Genomic DNA, 21,025 nt, shown 5'->3' with positions numbered 1-21,025 from the left:
CCCTGGAGTAGGAAATGACAACCCACTCCAGTATTCTTGTCTGAAGAATTCCATGGACAGAGGAGCCTGGCGGGCTACAGTCCATGGGGGTCCCAACAAGTCGAATACGACTGAGTGAAACTTGAATCCCTGGAGTGTCTCCAGACTTGAACTGCAGACCGCTTGTCTCTAGCTACCCTTTCTCTAGTTGGAGGGGGGAGGTCTCAGCAAGTCCCCTGGCTTGAGGCACCATCGGAATACTAATGACATCCCCGTGTGTATATCCCTAAGCTCCATACTCAATACACAAGTGCCGGCTTCTAGACTTGGACTTTGAAAGGCATCCCTAACTCTCATGTTCAAAAGACAAATTTCTTAAATTATTTCCCATCTTCCTCATCTCAGTTAATGACACACAGCCGCTCAGCCTTTACTGCTACCCCAACTAACTTCTTAAACTCCTTTTCTCACTTCTTGGACTCTGGGGCTCTGCCACGTTATTTAGAACCATTCAGTGACTTCTGGCAGCTCAGCCTTGGAATGTTTCTATTTATTTGGTGTCCCCACCCTTCTGTCTCCTCTGCTACCAGCCTAGTTCAGACCTCACCGTATCTCACATGGTCCATGGTGCTGAGTGAAGGAACAAGTAACCGGGTTGGTCTCTCACTGACCTAACAATATCTGACTGTTCCCAGGGGTTCTAAAGAGACTTGTCAGCAGATGTAATTTATCTTCCAGGAAAAATTGAGATTACATTTCATGAAAGGTGTGATATTAACAATGGGCTGGTGAAATGTCAAGGTAACTAATCTTCGAGTTAGAACTCTTGATAAAAAAGGAGCCCAAAATTTCCATATTGCAAAGATCTATGCATCTATTCCTCCTCAGAAACACTGAGACCAAGGATTGATCATAAAATACTTATTAATTCTCCTAGGTTGTTATTGTTCTATATGGTATGGGCTGCATGTTCTTATAGAACTTTCTCTCTCTCTGTATACATATGTACATATATGTGTGTGTTACTAGGAAAAAGAATAGAGGATAAAGTTATGATTAACCACGTAGCTGAACCCAACTATATGACAACTTTACATCTTGCAACATGTATTCCAGATGTTTCATATTTGTAAAATATTATAAAAACCCTCTACACCCCCAACTTGATTCTATTTCCTTGCCTCTCTCTGTAGAGGCAACTGCTATCGTGAGTTTGCTACTTATAATTTCATGTGTGCTTTTATACTCAGATTACATTTTAAGTCTGTAAGTAAGATATAATTTGTTTTCCTGTTGGTATATTTTTTAAAATTGGTATATTTTAGGTATTATTTGGCAGATTACTTTTCAAATTCAAATTGTTTCTTATGTTTACCCATGTGGAAATATATTCTGAGTCATTCTTTAGGCATCCCTGTTTTCTTTCCATCATTCAGGTTTATTGAATTGTACAGAGAAGTAGACAAATAATGAGCACCAGCTCAATCAATTTACGTAAAGGGAACATATCCATGTGACCACAAACTAGATGAAGAAATAGAATGTTAACTGCACTCCAGAAGCCCACACATGACATCACGTAGCCATCATCTGCTCAACTTCCCCAACAGGAACATTTTTTTTTAATTCTCATGCCATAGTTGCCGGTTAAAAAACTCTATCTGGGGGCTTCCCCGGTGGTCCAGTGACTCCTGGGCTCCCAGTTCAGAGGACCTGGGTTTGATCCCTGGTCATAGAACAAGATCCTGCTTGCTGCAACTAAAAGATCCCAAGTGATGCAACTAAGACCCAGTGCAGCCAAATAAAATATTTTTTGAAAAGAACTCTATATGGAAGGTATCGGAGCCTGTAGCCTTGTGTCTGACTTCTTTGGCTCAACTTTGTATTTGAGAAATTCATCTATGTGTTTTGCATAGCAGTAGTTTGTTCGTTTAAAATTTTCCCTTTAAGAGAGTTTATTTTTAGAACCATGTTAGACTGTCAGAAAAACTGGAGAGATAGTATAGAGAGTTTCCATATACTTTGTTCATTTTCCCCTGTTACTAACCTCTTAGGTTAGTAGGTACGTTTAATGAACCCAGATCGATACTTTATTAACAAAGTTTGTGATTTATTTAGATATTTTTAGCCTTTACATAATGTCCTTTTTTTTTTTTTTTCTTTTTTCTGTTCCAGGGTCCTGCATGACATTCAGTTGTCAAGTCTCTTCAGGCTCCTGGTGGCTGTGGCAATTTCTCAGACATTTCCTCTTTTGATGCCCTTGAGCGTTTCTAGGAGGACTGCTCAGGTATTTTGTGGAGTGCCTCACTATTGGGATTTGTCTCGTGTTTGTCTCATGATAAGACTGGGGTCTAGGTTGTTGGGAGGCAGACTAGGAGGTGAAGTGCTATTTTCATGACACCATACCAAGCACACGTCCTGCCAACATGACTGATGACTGTTGGGTGGCTTTAGTCACTTGCCTGAAGTAGCGTTTGTCAGGTTTCTCCCTCGTAAAGTGACTCCTTTTCTCTCCCTGTATGTTGTACAGTTTGGAAGAAGGTCATTCTGCAGAGCCCTCAGCTACAGAGTGAGGAGTTCATTCCCTCTCCTTGGAGACAGAATATCTACATAAATTCCCCAGAATTCTTCTGTGTGGAAGAGTTGTCTCCTTCCTCATTTATTAATTTATTCAATCACTTATCCACATCAGTATGGACTTGTAGACATTTTACTTTATATTCTGGGTTACAAGCCAATACTGTTTTATTTTGTTGCCCAGAAGTTCCAGCTTTGACCCCTGGGAACTCTTTCGATTGTCTCCTGTGGTCCTTTGCCCTTTGACATACCCATCAATGTTTTGTTCTGAGCTCTTCCTTACTTTCAGGGACTATCAGGTTATCCAGGCTCATCTTGTATATTTCCTGCCCCAGTCTTAGAATCATCCATTTTTCCGAGGAGCCTTGATTCATTCATCTTAATAGAAAATGGTGTTAGAAACAAAAATCTGTGTACTAAGCCAAGCTTGTTGATACTGGGGTATCACTTTTTATAAGACTTCTCAGATGACAGAGCAAAAAATACATGTGTTTGTACTAAGTGGTGTATATATACTTAGCTATAAACACTCATATATGTAAACCATCTGTATCTATTTTAAGCCAAACTTGAGTTCATATTAATATCTCAAATCCATTACTACACACATCCTACCCTTGTTATAAACTCCCACTCCAACAGTGAGACACCTGCCACCTATTGGTGTGACTGTTCCAATCCAGTGTATGTATATAACAGTATCAGAATTGTTAACCAATACCCCAAAGGAAACAACTTTATCTACTAGGGTACAGAGTTCCTTTTGCCTGTAGTCTTAGAGATCTCACCCATTTCCAAAGGCACTTAGGGTTACATCTCCCCCTGCCCCACCTATCCATCCATCCCCTTCTGTGAGGCTGTTTTGTATGTTTGGAATACAGTTAATTTCTCTTGTCACAGTCTGCATTCCTTTTAGATTCCCCCTAGCTTCTAAAACGATTTTTTAAAAACTTGCAGTCATCAAATTTCACTCTTTGTTCTATAGCTTTTGACAAATGCATACCATCTTGTATCCACCATTACAGTCATTTTATTGCGCTAAAAACTTATATTACAACAATTTTATTGCTCTACCCCACCATGGTATTCACCCTTCCCCTCTTCCTCCTGAGCCCTGGTACCCACTGATCACTTTACTGTGTCTACAGTTTTACATTTTCCAGAATGTCATATAACTGGAAGCATACTCTATGCACTCTTTTTATACAGACTTCCTTTACTTAGCAATATGCATTTAAAAAACAAAAAATTAACCACCACATCATAATGTTAATATATACTAATATGTTAAGTATACCCACTGATTTTCTTATATTATACTGTGTTAAACCAACCTGGCATTCCTGGAATAAACCTGTCTATTATAATACAGTGCTTGTTTTAGAATTGCTGGATTCCATTTGCTAGTATTTCATCTAGCATTTCTACATCTATTTTCAGAAATAATATTGGTTGTGATTTTCTTTTTTCCCTTTGTCCCTTTTTCCATGTGGTTTGGCATTAGAATGTTTGAGGTTCATAGAATGAGTTGAGTTGAGGATTTTTGACAGCTCTTCACTTGAGATTTCTTTACATGTTTTAGAGTTTTGATTTTTAGGCTTGTTTTTATTCTTTTCATTTTTCTGCCCACCTGCCTCCACCCCATCCAATGAGGCTCTCCCTGACGATCATTCTGTGATAGCTTTTCCCTGGTCTCTGGGACTTCATTCTGGATTTTTGTTGAGGCAGTTTGAGGTTTCTGACCCAAGAGATTGTGGACATTTGTGCCATCATGAGACCAGTATATGACTATGCTTAGTTTTTAGCTAGGGGTCGAGTCTTCAGCCTCTTCGCCCCAGACCCTCATTCTTCTAAAATCTTGGGCTCCAAACAGTGTAAACCATGATTTCTTTTTTTCAGGGCTCCCTGCAGTTCCTGACTTAAGCCATGTACCTAGTTCCTGTCTGCCATCTTGGGTGTTTTTGTCTTGGGTTTGTCCCGCAGGAGACAAACTCTTGCTGATTTTAGACAAAGATCCCAGTGAGTCAGAGGCTTCTGGCAGTTTTCTTCTGCCTCTGTTGAGCCAGACATCTCTTTTTAGCTTTCTATTTTTATACCTTATCTGTCATGACTCTGTGTTCAGAGCAAAAGGATGGATCAAAGCAAGAGCTCATTGAGCTATCTTGTTCAAAACACTCTTCCCTATCTTTCTTACTTTCAATTTACTGTCTTGTGGCATAGGAATTTAAAGAAGCTATTTGAGTTCATGACACCAATGTAATGAGTCAAATAGAGCAGGTATTCTTATCATCTTGAATGACAAATGAGCAAAGCAAGAAACAGAGTTAGGTGCTTCACTTCAGGTTTAGTGAATGGATGGTCCCCTATGAGCCTGTGCATCCCATTTTATCAATACTTCCATCACTCTTGTTACCAAGAGAAACAGAACACTGAACAATCATGGCATTCATTAAAGACAACTCCCCTGACCGATTTCTCAAAGCTTTGATACCTGGGGCATTTTGTGATTTCAAGAATAGTATCAGAGGGAAAAGCGTTCAGACTGCTGTCACAGTGCTGGATTTTAATTTAGATACTGTCATTCCCACTTATTCCACCCATTTATCTTTCTTGTCCAAATTTCCATGCTCCAAAATTCTCTTCTATTCCGTTCAATTCAGCAAATGTTCACTGAAGTTCTGTCATGCTCAAATACTACCGGGTGATATGGTCTGGTCTGTGATTGGCCCAGAAAGGGAAGGGATGTCCCCCAAATCATGCATAGATGTTGTTGTTCAGTCACTAAGTTGTGTCCGACTCTTTGTGGCCCCATGGACTGCAGCACGACAGGCTTCCCTGTCCTTCACTGTCTCCCAGAATTTGCTCAAATTCAGGTCCGTTGAGTCCGTGAATAGATGAATATCGAGTCCATGAATAGATGAGCAACCAGTTATCCACTCAAGAAATATCTAGGCAGCCCTCTTCCACATGCCAAGCTCCTTGCTGGTTGCAGTAAAGGACAGAAAGGCAAGTCCATTGGGAGAGCCCATCCTTCTGGAGCTTATTGCTGGAAGAGAACTGGCAAGGTCATTGATTACTGATGAGTGAGGCAGAAATTGACGAGTGGCAAAGTGGACCATGTGAGGACAAAGGAAGAGGGTCATACTCAACCAGGAGATCAGCCCAGAAACTCTTGCAAGATTCCTGGTAAAAGCTGATACAGGATGGCCTTTGGTAGGGGCTTCAGAAATGAAAGGAGAAAAAAATAGTCCTGACATCACTAATGAGGGTGGAGAACCAGGGTCAGAGGTGATGCCCTGTTGCTGTTGGAACCTTCAAAGCCATTCTCAGCAGGGAGAGAAGACTGTTTCTGCTGGAAAGTCTTTCTGTGTGTTTGGTTGGGGGGGGGAGGGATGTGGGGAAGGTTAGCAAGATAAAGGATGTTTTTACTCCAATCTGCAAGGTGAGTGGATATGAACATATCGTTGATTGAATGCCCTACAACCTACCCATAGAGGAACTCAGTAAATACTGAATTGAACTGACTAGTCATCCAAGAAGATTTGGTTATTGATAAAAATTGTAAGGAAAGGAGTCTGAGTTCAGACTAGGACATAACTTAGAATAATGATTCAGTTTCAAGATCAAGATTGTTATCAATCAACAAGGGCCTACAGGGAGCTATACTCAATATTTTTTAATAACCTATAAAGAGAAAAGAATCTGAAAAATAATACATAAATACGACTGAATCACTGTGTTGTATACCTGAAACTAGCATAATATAAATTGACTTTACTTCAATAAAAAAATATTTTAAATAAAATAAACAAAAAGTTTAAAAGTTAATAAACAAAAGATTGTTATCCAAATCTTTTCACTGTTTACAAAGCTTGCACTTAAAGGTATTTTGGAATTTGCCTTTCTAAAGATTTCTGTTGAATATTTTCCCTCTCATTCCCCTTTGAGTCGTGCCAGATACCACCCCTGATTTCTTCACTTATTCCTTCAATTCCCATGGAGGACCCACAGAAACCCACATGAATCTAGACTTCCAGGCTGAGGTCTCGGCTGAAATAACACAGAAACCATGACAATGGCTGTGTTAGAAAGGACAGACACTTCTAAAACAGTGACCTTCACACACATTCCCAAAAAGGCTGTCTACACTGATTTTAAATTCAGGCTTGCCAATGCCCTTCCATTTCAGGCACTTTGGCCACAAGAGCGCTTCTGTGTTATCAGGAGTTGGAGGTACACCAAAATAATCTCTGACAGGCAAAGAACTGAAGAGATGCTAATCTCACTCTTGCATCTCCTTGTTCTTTGGCTGAGTAAAGCAGCCAGCACATTGCTACCTTTGTGATTTTAAATCCACAACATTTAAAAGGATTAGACATATGTCAGGGTAAACTGGACAGACGGAGTCTAAAAAAAAAAAATAGACACAAGGGAAATGTTTGTATTCAAATGTCAAACACTTTTTGTGTAGATTAGTGTTCTTTCTTAGCCATAAATAACATTCCAGGCTGTAATTAATTTATCCATGTTCCTATCGGCCCAGCATTATTCCAGGGCATAAAGGGGTGGAGAAAGGCGGGGTGGGGGTGGGGAGTAAATAAGCACTGTTATTTCTTTTGGAAAAGCTTTCTTAATTGGACTTGTGCTCTTGTCATAACAAGGTGAAGGTTGTTATTTGTCAAACGCAAGGGCGGCTGTGATGCCTGGATTCGTGTGTCTGTAGCCAGATGTGTCATCTTATTTGGATGACTTGAGGGTGACAAAAATTAGCGCAGGCACCCCCAAGACCTAGACAGCTGCAGCTTAAATGACCATTTTAATGGACGATCTTGCCATCCACCTATCAGGCAACATTCAGTGGAACCAGTCACAGTAGCGCCCCATAGAATTGATGCTATAGAATTGAATTTGTTTCATGGGAAAGGCAGTCCTTGGTCTAAATCCTAATGTAACAGCCATGAATCACCCAGCATATCAGGGGTCCAGAGGTCTGCAGAGGTGTAGGTAAAATGTTGCCCATGTGTGCCTTTGGGGTGAGGGTTGGGGAGAGCCAAAGCTTTTCCCTGATTCCCAAAAGAATCCTGAAAAATCAAGAACCATTGCTCTGAAAGAATAAACAGAACACCTACATCAGTTCAGTTCAGTTCAGTCGCTCAGTCGTGTCCGACTCTTTGTGACCCCGTGGACTGCAGCACGCCAGGCCTCCCTGTCCATCACCAAATCCCAGAACTTGCTCAAACTCATGTCCATCGAGTCGGTGATGCCATCCAACCATCTCATCCTCTGTTGTCCCCTTCTCCTCCCGCCCTCAATCTTTCCCAGCATCAGGGTCTTTTCCAAGGAGCAGCCAGAGAAAGGGCTCTTGCAGAAACTTTGTTCTGAAAGGGACCCAGAACAAAAGAGACAAACTCAATATCTGCAGAACCAGGCAGGATATTCCATAATGTCCTGGAACCAGGCAGGCCTGCTAAGTGTCCTTGTTAGTCAAAGTGTTAGTCACTCAGTCATGTCTGACTCTTTGCCACCCCATGGACCGTAGCCCGCCAGGCACCTCTACCCATGGAATTCTCCAGGCCAGAATGCCGGAGTAGGTAGCCATTCCTTTCTCCCCTTCCCAGCTCAGGGATCGAACCTGGGTCTCCCGCATTGCAGAAGGATTCTTTACTGTCTGAGCCACCAAGGAAGCCCCAGGGAGAACATAGTTTGCATTTTTCTGAAAAGGGGCTGTGCCATTAGCTCCTGTCACTTGCGGTTCTGATAAATACAGGCATGAAGTTTCTAGATCCATTGGGTTTGATGAGAGAAGCCAAACGTCTAGATATTTGGTATAAGAGCTCTCATTTTTTAATCTGAAAAACCAATTCAGAATTAAAGCAAATAAACAGGCCCTCTGCCTGGAGGCTCAGAACTGGCCCGCGTTCCCTCCTCTAAGACTTTCGTGGAAGATCTGGGATTTGACCAAGTCCTGAGCCCCAGTTGGAGGATGATCATCAACCTGTGGTTTGTGAAGGGCTGAACCTGAGGAAGCGTTCAGGAAGTGGGGCAGGGAAAAAGATGGGCCGTGCACAGAGGGGCCGAGTCTGCTGCTCCGGGAGCTCAGAGGAGCAGAGAGGTGGGAAATGAGGTCGGGGAGCTGGAATGGCCTGTATGGCCCCAAGCAGCCTGGGGATGGTTTCTTTTTGGAACAGGAGCAGCCCTTGAGAGGGTGTTAGGAAAATGCTGCAATTGAGAAAGATGCCTCTTATGCGCAGGACTCCCAAAGGGGAACCCCAGGAGGAAACTGAAGTTGGCCTCCTGTGACCAGGTGAATCAGATGGGAGATGTTGGCTAAAGGAGGAGAGACAGATAAGACGTGAGCACCTAGCGGCCAGCAGAGAAGACACGAACAGGTTGACTTTATCTGTGAGGGATGCTGACACAGCTGGAGCAGCACTGGGGGGGATCGGGTCCCCGATGGCAGCACCAGGCTCTCTTCCATCATTCTGCATCTCCCCACTTGTCACCAGAAGCAGGACGGGGAATTGAGCTTCCTCCTCCTTGTCCTTCTCGGCGGGAGAAAACATTACAATTTCAGCACAACGCAGCACTCAGGTCATCCCCTGCAGCTGCTCAAGAAAAGTTGCTGGCTTTCCAGGCGCTTCTCACTGAGAGGTGAGAGCGGCACTTGGGGATAGTAGAAGCCCTGAGGAAAGGGTCAAAAAGCAAGAAGGAAGGGGGCCTCGGGGGAGGGAACGTCCCCAGGTCAATGCAGGGGCATCTGGACACCCATAGGACAGCAGCCAGAGGGAAGAGAGCTGTCTGCATGATGCCAGGCTCCATATGTGCATCCAGGGTGAGTTCCAACGAAGAGAGTCCTCTCTGGTGAGGGTGGCAGCATGCGGAAAGGGTTGGGAACGTGACCAGGCTCTCCAAGCTGTGAGCTGAGCTTTGTGATCTCGCTCAGAAAGAATGAGAAGTGGCCAGAGCTCTGGCCTCGGAGGTCCTCTGCACTGAGGTGGAATGCAGAAAGAAGAGGGATAAACCCACTGAGAGGAGCAAGGCTCAAGTCTGTAGCCCTTGTTCTTGAGACCAAGAAGAAGGGAGAAGGTGGAAGAGCCAGAGAGAAAAAAAAAATAAGGAAATGACTCAAGGACTCTTCGGCTCTGTTGTTACGATTGTTTAAGACCAATCACACCTGGTAAATGTGTGTTAGTTGCTCAGTTGTGCCCAACTCTTTGCGACCCAATGGACTGCAGCCCACCAGGCTCCTCTGTCCATGAGATTTTCCAGGCAAGGGCACTGGAGTGGGTTGCCATTTCCTTCTCCAGGGGATCTTCCCAACCCAGGGATTGAATCCGGGTCTCCTGCACTGCAGGCAGATTCTTTACCGACTGAGCTACAAGGGAAGCCCACCTGTTAAATGGGAAGAGGCAAAAATGAAAGAGTGAAAGAAGAAGGAAGAGAAAAGAAGCCACTTCAAGTTCGCCAAAGGCAACAAAAGACACTCTTTCTCATCCGTAATCATGTTTTATCATTACAAACAGGAAATGACAGCAACAATATCACCAGCAATAAAATAGCTCATCACAAGTGAGATGGAGAGAATCAGAGTGAGAAATAAGAACATCACCATTCATTAGAACTCTGCGCTTTCTTCCACACACAGCGGAACCTACTGTGTAGCACAGAGAACTCACCCGTCACCCAGTTACTGCGCGGACTCTGTATTTGTATGTTTGGAAGTGTCTTCAAAAAGGTATTCTGTGAATGGCAATTTTTTTTTTCCATGCTTCTTGGCATGCGAGATCTTAGATCCCCCACCAGGAACTGAACCTGGGCCCCCTGCAGTGGAAGCAAGCACAGGGTCCTAATGAGTGGGGATGTTCTTATTTCTCTCTCTGATTCCACCCCATGTGTGACGAATTACTTTATTGCTGATGATACTGTCAGGGGTTGAGACAATGCCCCAACCCCTGACAGGGAGGGGTCTCTGCAGATAGTCTGGGATGCTCCATCCATGCATGCTTACCTGGTCCACAGGTTATTACAGAAAAGAGGAGCACGTAAGTTCGAGAGGACAAAGAGTTTTGCTTCAATGATCCATTTTTTCCCTTTTTGGTGTGGAGTCCTTTGTGAAAAGGTGAGCAGCAAAAAAAAAAAATACTGCATACATACAGCATGACCTTGAGGGAGTAGAATCGAGGGAATTTTCAGATAAAGTTTATGTATTTTTCCTAAATATTAAGGAATATAGTTGCTGCAAAAAAAAGGAAAGGGAAACACAAATGGTATAAATATGAAAATGAATCCAATATAAGCCATCAGTAGCAGATAATACTAAGACTGTGGTGTGTTTTCTTACAGTCTTTTGAAATAATGCAAATAAAGTAGGGAAAACCACTAGGCCATTCAGGTATGACCTAAATCAAATCCCTTATGATTATACAGTGGAAGTGACAAATAGATTCAAAGGATTAGATCTGGTAGACAGAGTGCCTGAAGAACTATGGATGGATGTTTGTAACATTGTACAGGCGGTGGTGACCAAAAGCATTCAAAGAAAAAGAAATGCAAGAAGGCAAAACGGTTTTTGACAAGGCCTTACAAATAGCTAAGAGAAGTGAAAGGCAAAGGAAAAAGGGAGAGATATACCCAACTGAAATAGCAAGGAGAGATAAGAAAACCTTCTTAAATGAACAATGCAAAGAAATAAAGGAAAACAATAGAATGGGAAAGACTAGAGATTTCTTTAAGAAAATTGGAGCTATCAAAGGAACATTTCATGTGAAGATGGGCACAATGTACCATTTAGGGTTCGTATTTTTCACTTAACAGTACAAACTATTTGTAAACACTGTCTCCCACGTTACCAGCTATTTGTAAGCATTATCTTAATGACCACATACAATATTCCAGTGTGCAGGATAATATTCTAAAATACCTGCCATAATGCAACCACTTTTCTATTTTGAGACACTTATAGTCTAGTTATTTAAAGTAAAACTGCAAAGAACTTTTCTAACCATAAAGTTATTCAACAATTCAGATCCCCACATAGAATAGATTTCACACAGTATAAGTACACATCAAGGCCATGGACACTTGAAGACTTTCCAGAGTGGCTGTATGGGTTTAGACCAGCAACCATGGTTCAGGGTAGTGCCAGCTCCACTTGTACCCACTGGGCTGCGTCCTAAGATGCCACACCCATTGGACCACTTCCCAGAGCCTTCAGTGGGGTCCTCCCCAAGAGAATCCCCAGGTAGAGATGCAAGAAGTGACTGGCATCCTTGAAGGCTTTAGGGGCAGGAGAAAATGTCTTGTATCTCTAGGTCAAGAATCGAATTTTTCTGCTTCCTGCCTGCAGACTGTAAGCCTGGACCTTGTTCCCCAGCGCTTTCAAGGGACTGTCATTTAGGAATTGCCCCTCTCAAGCTGGTCTCCCCCACCACCCCAGGCTAGTGGGCAGCTGCTGGGAGATTTGCCTGGAGGTTACTGGGGCCATGGCTTAGTTTTTCCCCCTGATGGCCCCAAAGTCTGTTCCCCACCACCCCAGGAACTTTAGATCCGGGCTGCCAAGGCATGGGTGGCTCCAGTCACTGACACCTGTTCATCCTCCTACACCGCCCCCCCTCCCGTCTGTCTGGTCCACAGCTGCACCCCGAACTCAGGACAGGACGCCTGGTCAGTAGGTGCTCAATAAATACTCAGGACAGGACACTTGGTCAGTAAGTGCTCAATAAAAGCTTGCCAAATAGATGCATGGCCACTAGTGGGTTTCAACTGATGCTTTTGAACTGTGGTGTTGGAGAAGACTCTTGAGAGTCCCTTGGACTGCAAGGAGATCAACCAGTCCATCCTAAAGGAAATCAGTCCTGAATATTCACTGGAAGGACTGACGCTGAAGCTGAAACTCCAATCCTTTGGCCACCTGATGGGAAGAACTGACTCACCGGAAAAGACCCTGATGCTGGGAAAGATTGAAGGTGGGAGGAGAAGGGGATGACAGAGAATGAGATGGTTGGATGGCATCACTGACTCAATGGACATGAGTTTGAGTAAACTCCTGGAGTTGGTGATGGACAAGGAGGCCTGGCGTGCTGCAGTCCATGGGGTCGCAAAGAGTCGGACACGACTGACTGATTGAACTGACTGGGCACAGTTAACACGGGTCAGCTGGGGTTTTGAAGAGTGTCCTTGAAGTTATTGTTTGGAGCTGTTTGCAAAGGTGTTTAGTGAGTGTCTGGCTGAGAGTGGGAGTCTCCGGGACTGACTTCTGTTGGCCACTGCGGCTCCATGTCTGCCAACTCCAAAGCCCCCTGCCCTCCCCCGCCCCCCCCACCCTCGGCCCCCAGGAAGGTATAGCTGTCTGGCTGGCTGGCAGTTCTAATACAGAATCTCTGTGGGCTCTGCGCCTACTCCGAGGGCCAGAGCATTTGCTGGGGTCAAACACAGGGTGCAGAGGGTCGGGGTGACCCCGGGGCTGGCCCGGGGTGGCCCGGGGGCCGCGGGCTTGTCCGGGAAGCACGGAGATGGGGCGGGGCGCCCTGTGGCTCCGAAGGCCCCGCCCGCCCCGCCGCGCGCTCCCCTGGCCGAGCGCGCTGCCTGCCGCGAGGCTGTCGGTGCCCTGCGCTCGGCCCGCGCGGACCCCGCTGCGCACCCCGCTGCGCACCCGGCTCTCTCCGCGCCCCAGACCCGGTAAGTCAAGGGCTCCTGCCTCCCAGCTCCTTGCCCGGCGGCGCGCGATGCCCTAAATCGGGCGACCCTGAGGGGAGGGTCCAGGCACAGGGTCTCAGCCCCTCTGGGGGCCGCGGGTGCCCCCAGGCAGGGGGCGCCGCGACCCCCTTCTTGGAAGGCAGAGTAGATGACCCGGCCTCACGCCTTCTTCCCCTCGGCCCTCTTCACTTCTAGAACGCATGCATAGAAAAATCATGTCACAGCCAAATAACAATTTTTTCCCGTTATTATTAAATGACAGTCGTTCCTGTAGAAAGTTGGGGAAATACTTATACTTAAAAGCATTCAAAGAAAATTAAAACCGTCCACGATCTTAGCCCCCGCTTGGGTTCAGAGACCTCCAGATCAGGCAAGACGCGTACACACTGGCCTCAAAGGGGACTTTTTCCTTTTGGGGGATCAGAAAGGTTCTTGGGCCTTGGCGTCTCCCCAGGGAAAAGGCATGGGACACGGAGAACATTACTGATATCTGATCTTGGTTTTAAGTGGGGAAAGCCTGGAACTTTTAGAAGAAAGTTGATCTGGTACTAATGACCTGTTATGCGCCCTGGCTATCACGTGCTAACCCACCCACCCCATCACGTGCTAACACACCCACCCCATCCCCATCATCCCCAAGCTCCACCCTCGATTTTTTTAGATTGCTGTACATGAACTGACCGTTTGAGTTCCCTTTCAGGTTAAGAAAGAGCGTCCACCTCCATAAAGGAAGGTTTTGTCAATAACCACAACAGTCACTTATGGTCAGGATGATAGGGAATTTTGCTGTGGTCACACCACTGCTTTAAATCATGTGATCAATAAATTGCCAACAGGTGCAGTGGACTCTGATCTATGGGCTTCTAACCAGGGTGCAAAACCCCTAGGCTTGCTCTGGTCTGTTTCACGCTGCCCATCAGAGAGGAGCCGAGGTTGGGTCTGAGGAAGGCAACCTTGGTTTCCAGAATATTCAGGTTATCTCTGGCTTTTGACAGGTTCTTAGGAAGTGGATTGTTTTGAAAATAAAGTACATCGTGAAGACCTCCGAGGGACTCACTCTTGTCATCTCAAGTCTCTGAAGGCAGAGCTGGTGAGACAGTTTCCGTGTGTTTTGGGCTTTCTGGGAGTTGAAGGGGGACATTTACTCACTCAAGTATTCATGCTTGCTTGCCTGCATTTGTGAATATTTACTCTGCTCCTGCCATATGCCAGACATTGTTCTAGTCTTTGGGAACAAGACAGGCAAAGATCCTGGCCCTCCAAAGCCCTCCAAAGATAGGGAAGACAAACAATAAGCAACGAACACAACAAACAAGGAAACTATACTGGGAGCAGTTGATAAGTTGGAAAAAGGTGGAGAAAGATAAGAGTTACAGGAAGTGGAAGGGAGGAGTGAAAATTTTGCTGTATTATTGACAATCACTGATGGCCTTAAACCTTTTTAGGAAAAGGAGAGTTGTATATGTATATAACTATATTAATATTATATATAATGCATGCTATATATAATATAATATACAACTATATTAACATAAAGTTTAATATATAAGATAAATAATGCTAATTAACTATACATAAAAATAATTTAAATTTTATTACATAAAAACAGACTACATTGAAAGAGGTTTTCATTTGGTTGCCCACTAAGCTCTTTCCAGTGTGAATTCTACTTTATGGGTTATTTCCTCCTCACATTCATGTCATAGTTGATTGCACTTTCCTATTTAATTCAGCACACCCTTACTGAATCATTCTGGAGGCGTGAGTGAGGTCAAGGTGAACAAACAATCTCTGACCTTCCTGAGCCCCCTGGAAATGCACAGAAATGTCTACAAAGGATTGCAATACAGCTTAGAATCTGGCCAGTACAGACAGGGCACTATAAGGGCCCAAAGCAGGGGAGGGGACTTCTGAAAGGGACTTCACCGGTTGGCATAGACGTGCGCTTATGGTGGACCCATGGAATTTTGACAAGCAGACGTGGGGGTCTCGCCTCTTTTGCAGAGAAACCAGCAAAAGCAAAAGACAGGAAAGCTTTGGCCTCGTTCCATGCCTCCACTAAACCCTGTAGTACAGTCAGGGGAAATCCTATTAACCTCAGTTTTCAGATGAGGAAACTGGGGCTCCCCGAATTCATTTAATTTGCTGCAGATGAGGTTCTTCCTTCTCTGTGACTTCAGGTTTCCTCCCAGAGAATGCCCTTCCATTCTCCATGCCAAAAGACTCGTCCTTTTCACATGCAGAGTTTGATCGGGGTCCTCTCGTCAGCTCCCTGGTTCCCATCTCCACCCTTCACACCTCAGAGTTCCTCTCTGTAACCCACAGAGAGGTCTGAGAAGCTCTTGGTCCTATGACCAGACTCAAGAGCCAGCAGGGAGGTGATGGAAAGCACTTTTCTGATCTTCGAGGGCAGTCGGATGTTGTGCCTCTGTATGGGTTTCACCCTGATTTTCTGAGACTGTGGCCACTTTAGTGACTCCCCTGCTGGGAGGGAAGGTGGTGAAATGCCCAAAACAAAGCCAACTGACTTCCTGGAAGGGTCTGAGCCCCTGCTGGTTTCTTTGCTGCCAAGAGGCAATTTGGACATTCAGTGTTCAGTCATTTAGTTATGTCCAACTCTTTGCGACCCCATAGACTGCAGCATGCCAGGCTCCTCTGTCCTTCACTATCTCCTGGAATTTGCTCAAATTCATGTCCGCTGAATAGGTGACGCCATCCAACCATCTCCTCCTTTGCCACCCTCTCTTCCTGCCCTCAATCTTTCCAGCATCAGGGTCTTTTCCAATGAGATGGCTCTTCACATCAAGTGGCCAGAGTATTGGAGCTTCAGCTTCAGCATCAGTCCTTCCAGTGAATAGTTAGGGTTGATTTCCTTTAGGATGGGCTGGTTTGATCTCCTTGGACATAGTGTTGTGATAAACATGAAAACAGTTGACAGTTACTTCCAAGGAAAATTGGAATTTTCCTCTCCGAATTCTTGACTCAGTAAGATCCTGTTCACCCAAATGAAGCTTATCCATAATTGTTTGTCCCTAGTTCTGCTTCCTGAAGCAAAGAATGTTGATTTCAAAACTGGTTGCTCTTTCGAGGAAAGGCTTAGGGAATGCTGTCAAGCGTGACGGGAATGTCACCCCCATCCCACCTAGATAAGTCCACTATGGTCCCTGGGAGTTGCCTGGTTTCAATAGAACTGAGCCAGGGCTGGAACTTGTATCACTGACCTTCCTCCTTCCTGGACTCCACCCCAGAATCTGGCCCTTTCAGCAGAGAGCTTGGAGTCAGACACAAAAGCCCTTTCAGTAAACCCGTAGGAAAGAGAGAGAGGTGCAGTGCTAGGAAAGCTGCTCTAAAAGCCTCTTATCAGTGCTGATATGTGACAGAGCTGGAACTCCAGGGAAAAATGCGGAAAGTGAGGCCTGTACCGGTAATACAGTGACATCACTTGCTGCCCCCTCTCCCCCACCGGGTGCAGGGGGGGCGGTGCTGGAGGCCCACTTGGTCTCCATTTGCAACTGCCCAGCTCGCCCCAGCGGCCCACAGTCACGAATCCTGAGTGAGTCTCAGTGGACCAGCAGCCCTGGGACTAAGCTTTGAAAAAAAAAATACTGCACTAACCTTGACTGGCTAGCAAGGAGATCCAACCAGTCCATCCTAAAGGAAATCAACCCTGAATATTCATTGGAAGGACTGATGCTGAAACTGAAGCTCCAGTACTTTGGCCACCTGATTCAAAGAGCTGACTCATTGGAAAAGACCCTGATGCTGGGAAAGATTGAAGGCAGGAGGAGAAGGGGGCAACAGAGGATGAGATGGTTGGATGGCATCACTGACTCAATGGACATGAGTTTGAGCAAACTCCAGGAGATGGTGATGGGCAGAGAAGGCTGGCATGCTGCAGTCCATGGGGTTGCAAAGAGTTAGACATGACTTAGCAACTGAACAACAACAAACCTTGATTAGGGGCAGTATCTGTGAGACCCTTTGAAAGGTCTCACCAGGCTTCCCTGGTGGCTCAGATGGTAAAGGTCTGCCTGCAATTCAGGAGACCTGGGTTCGATCCCTGGGTCAGGAAGAACCCCTGGAGAAGGCAGTGGCAATCCACTCCAGTACTCTTGCCTGGAAAATTCCATGGGTGGAGGATCCTGGTGGGCTATAGTCCATGGGGTCGCAAAGACACGACTGAGCGACTTCACTTTCACTTTCTTTCCATGAAAGGTCTCAAACCCAGGCAGAAGCAGAAACTTCTAGAACCAATCCTCCCCTCTTTCTGGGCCCAATAAGGCCAGCTTGAAAATGTTCAGCGCAAGCTGAGCATCAAGCTGGTTGTGTTTGGAGTTGGACCTTCCTGCTTCCTGCTGCTTCTGCCTCCTCCATCCCCCTATTCCCTGAGCGAGATAGAAAAAGCTGTGCTTCTCCCTGTTCGGGGAGAGGGCTCTTCTGTTGCCTGCTTAGATCAGAAGCCAGTCCCCACTTGGGTAGACCCAGTTTTATCTGATTCAAGTGGCTGGCTTCTCAGTTCCTTTGAGCCTAAATACAGATCCACCTTCTCTCTGAAAGACCCAGAGAACTCCCTTTTCTGTGCTAATAAAATGTGAGTCCATGGCTAAAAGATTAAAGTTTATAGATGCATTTTTGATAGGAGACATGACCTTGAGCAAGTCAGCTCACCTCTATTCAGCTCAGTTTTCTATAAAGCTAAGGGTGTTGAATCAGCTGGTCTCCAAATCCATTGGAGTCCAACAGTCTTAACTGCGGCCACCAGCCAGTGCTTTGGCATTATAATGGATGTGAACTTAGGGAATGGGCCATAAGCCCCCAGCTGTCGTGCAGATTAGGTTCTGTGTTATTTGTACCATGCCGATTATTAGAGGATATTGCCAAGCTCATCTTGTGACTCATTAGGCAAACACACCATGTGACCCAGCAGGCAAGCCTTGGGGGCACAGAAGGCATTTAGCAAAAGCGATACAATAAAAGTGTAAAGTCAGAAAAGATTTTTCGTTAAAAATAACAGCATTATTATTTGAAAGGCAGTTAATTCATTTGGCTTTTCTGGTTTGCCATCAAGTTCCAACAGGCTCATCAGAGATGCCAGCGTGAGTTCAGGCGGGGGCAGCTGAGGTCACAGTGATGACTTAGAAATTTTTCTCCAAAACTCCTGTTCAGGTTGTATGAGGGATGTACAAGACTAAAAAAGAAACTCTGAAAAACAACATTAGAAAATTATGCTATGAAATTGCTATTTCTCTTCATACAAAGTTCTTCCAGGTGTTCAGGGAGCACAATACACTGGTCAGTTTCCTAAGGGTTAGGGTTCTCAATCCTGGCTACCAAGCAGGATCATGTGGGAAGTTTGGAAAAGTCCCAGTGCCGGACAGGAACCCAGACCAAGGGTCTCTCTTCCTCTTCTTTATAAGGCCACTGCCCTATCAGATTAGGGCCTTACCTTCTGGACCATACCTAGGTGGCTCAGTGGTAAAGATTCCACCTGCCAATGCAAGAAACCCAGGAGATGCAAGTTTGACCCCTGGGTTGGGAAAATCCCCTGGAATGGGAAACAGCAACCCAGTATTCTTGGGTTGCCAATATGCTCCAGTATTCGTGCCTGGAAAATTCCATGGACAGAAGTGCCTGGTCGGCTGTAGTCCTTGCGGTTGCAAAGAGTCAAACAAGACTGAGCGTGCATACACAGCCATAATTAGCTGCTAAAGACCCTGCCTCCAGCCACATTAGGAGCTGGGGCTTGAACATATGAATCGAGGGGGACACAGTTTGGTCCATAGCACATAAAGTAAAAGATACACCTATCACACAATATGTGCATTCAAGGAACTCTTTCTGCTGATCACCTGTGGTGACAGGGGCTGGAAATGGCGACTAGAAATAAATGTGAATCAATTTATCGTTTGATCAATCAAGAGAGGGCACTGTGCAGATCCCAGGTGGCACACCCCGTAACAGAGGAGTGTGGTTAGGGCACCCCTGTCACTGGGATTTTTAAAAACTCTGTGCGGTGTGTGTGTGGTGGTGGTGGCGGGGGGGGTGGGTTTGGGGCCAATCTATATTTTGTGATTTCAGGTTTCATTTTTCTTTAAGACAGTTTTCCTGGGAAGTTCACCCTCCAGCAGTGACACCTTGACTCTTAGGATGATCTTGTCTAACGCCACGGCTGTGACACCTGTGCTGACCAAGCTGTGGCAGGAGACAGTTCAACAGGGCAGCAACACGTCCGGGCTGGCCCGCAGGTTCCCGGGCCATGAGGACGGCAAGCTGGCAGCCCTCTACATCCTCATGGTGCTCGGCTTTTTCGGCTTCTTCACCCTGGGCATCATGCTGAGTTACATCCGCTCTAAGAAACTGGAGCACTCCCACGACCCGTACAACGTGTACATTGAGTCTGACACTTGGCAGGAGCAGGACAAGGCGTACTTCCAGGCCCGGATTCTGGAGAGCTGCAGGGCGTGTTATGTCATTGAGAACCAACTGGCTGTAGAGCGACCCAGTGCATACCTTCCCGAGATGAAGCGGTTGTCCTGACCCCAAGGCCAGTCAACACTGGACAGAGCCTCCCTGATGAGCTGATTTTTCTAATCACATGTTCCTTATTTTCTTTATTGTATGAGTATAATTGGGGTTTTTGTCTATCGTTAAGGGGTGAAAGGGGGATTTAATATCACTATATTTCTAAAATCACGTTTCTTCTATAATAGATTGTCAGCTGTTCCCCAGTATCCGTGACTGCCTTGTTAATTGCAGCAAAATCCCCGAGATCATGGCCTCTGAGAATAAGAGCTGTATTTCTCTGACTCCCTTGCAGCTAGCAAGGTCATGTGTATGAGATTCTGGCCAGCAGAAGGGGGAGTGATGAGTGCAGTTTCCCAGTGAGCCTTGAAAAGGAGAGGATACGTTCCCCCAGTCCCCTTTCTCCTTTCTCGCTGGTGGGACATGGACGAGGCGGTGAGCCAGCTTTGAGTCTGGAAAAGGACTGTGTTTTTCGCAGATGGCAGAGCAACAAAAATCTGGGTCCCTGGGCAGTGGCATGGGGCAGAGTCTGGTCAATCACCAGCTCAAACTTCACAGGAATGGGAAACCAACTCTGATCTTCCTTAAGCCACTGTTATTTTGATTTCTGTTAAAGTATCAGAGTGAGTTTCCCTGGTGGCTCAGTGGTAAAGAATCTGCTGTAGTGCTGGGGCCTCAGGAGATGCAGGTTCAGTCCCTGGGTTGGGAAGACCCCCTGGAGGAGGGCATGGAAATCCACTCCAGTATTCTTGCCTGGAAAATTCCATGGACAGAGGAACCTGGTGGGCTATAGTCCATGGGGTTGCAAAGAGTGGGACATGACTGAAGCAACTTGGCATGCACACACAAAGTAACAGAATCAACATCCTAACAAACACACCTTTCTTATGGGACTGAGACCAAAGGCATAACATTTCCATATTTGTCACAAGCATGCTTTCCCCCTTGTTACAGGACATCCTTTGCTCTTTTCACTTGTACACTCACTACAGAGGCTCCATCCTCTCTCTGCTTTTCTGCCTCCCACTCCTCCCTTATGACCATCCTACACACACACACACACCCCAGAACACACACAGACACAGGCTCATACCCACAGGTGCACACATGCGCACAGAAACACACAGAGAAACACACACAGATATGTAAGGACACACACACACTTTTCCTACTCACATAGCTCAATCTCAGTCCTGCAGGATTGAGATGCAGGAAAAAAAATAATCCCACTTCAGAATGTGTACCAAGGGGG

The 21,025-nt window shown here is 45.6% G+C and overlaps 1 protein-coding gene across 2 annotated transcripts; it reads left to right on the top strand.

Moving 5' to 3' along the window:
- Window positions 1-708: 708 nt before the first annotated feature.
- Window positions 709-20,677, top strand: KCNE1 (potassium voltage-gated channel subfamily E regulatory subunit 1). 2 transcript variants are annotated; one of them, XM_081572969.1, is made up of 4 exons: window positions 709-780; window positions 2,155-2,266; window positions 14,247-14,341; window positions 19,348-20,677. In XM_081572969.1, the coding sequence occupies exon 4, from the start codon at window positions 19,399-19,401 to the stop codon at window positions 19,786-19,788; it is 390 nt and encodes a 129-aa protein (XP_081429095.1). In that variant the 5' UTR covers window positions 709-780; window positions 2,155-2,266; window positions 14,247-14,341; window positions 19,348-19,398; the 3' UTR covers window positions 19,789-20,677. The 2 variants fall into 2 exon arrangements, with proteins under 2 accessions (XP_081429095.1, XP_081429096.1); XM_081572970.1 differs by having other exon boundaries at window positions 728-780; window positions 19,352-19,980.
- The last annotated feature ends 348 nt before the right edge of the window (window positions 20,678-21,025 follow it).

This window comes from Giraffa tippelskirchi, chromosome 2, assembly GCF_054371585.1.
Source record: "Giraffa tippelskirchi isolate mGirTip1 chromosome 2, T2T-mGirTip1v1.2.pri, whole genome shotgun sequence".
Lineage (NCBI taxonomy): Eukaryota > Metazoa > Chordata > Mammalia > Artiodactyla > Giraffidae > Giraffa > Giraffa tippelskirchi.
The sequence above is the reverse complement of the archived record's forward strand: the minus strand, read 5'-3'. Positions and strand labels throughout refer to the sequence as shown.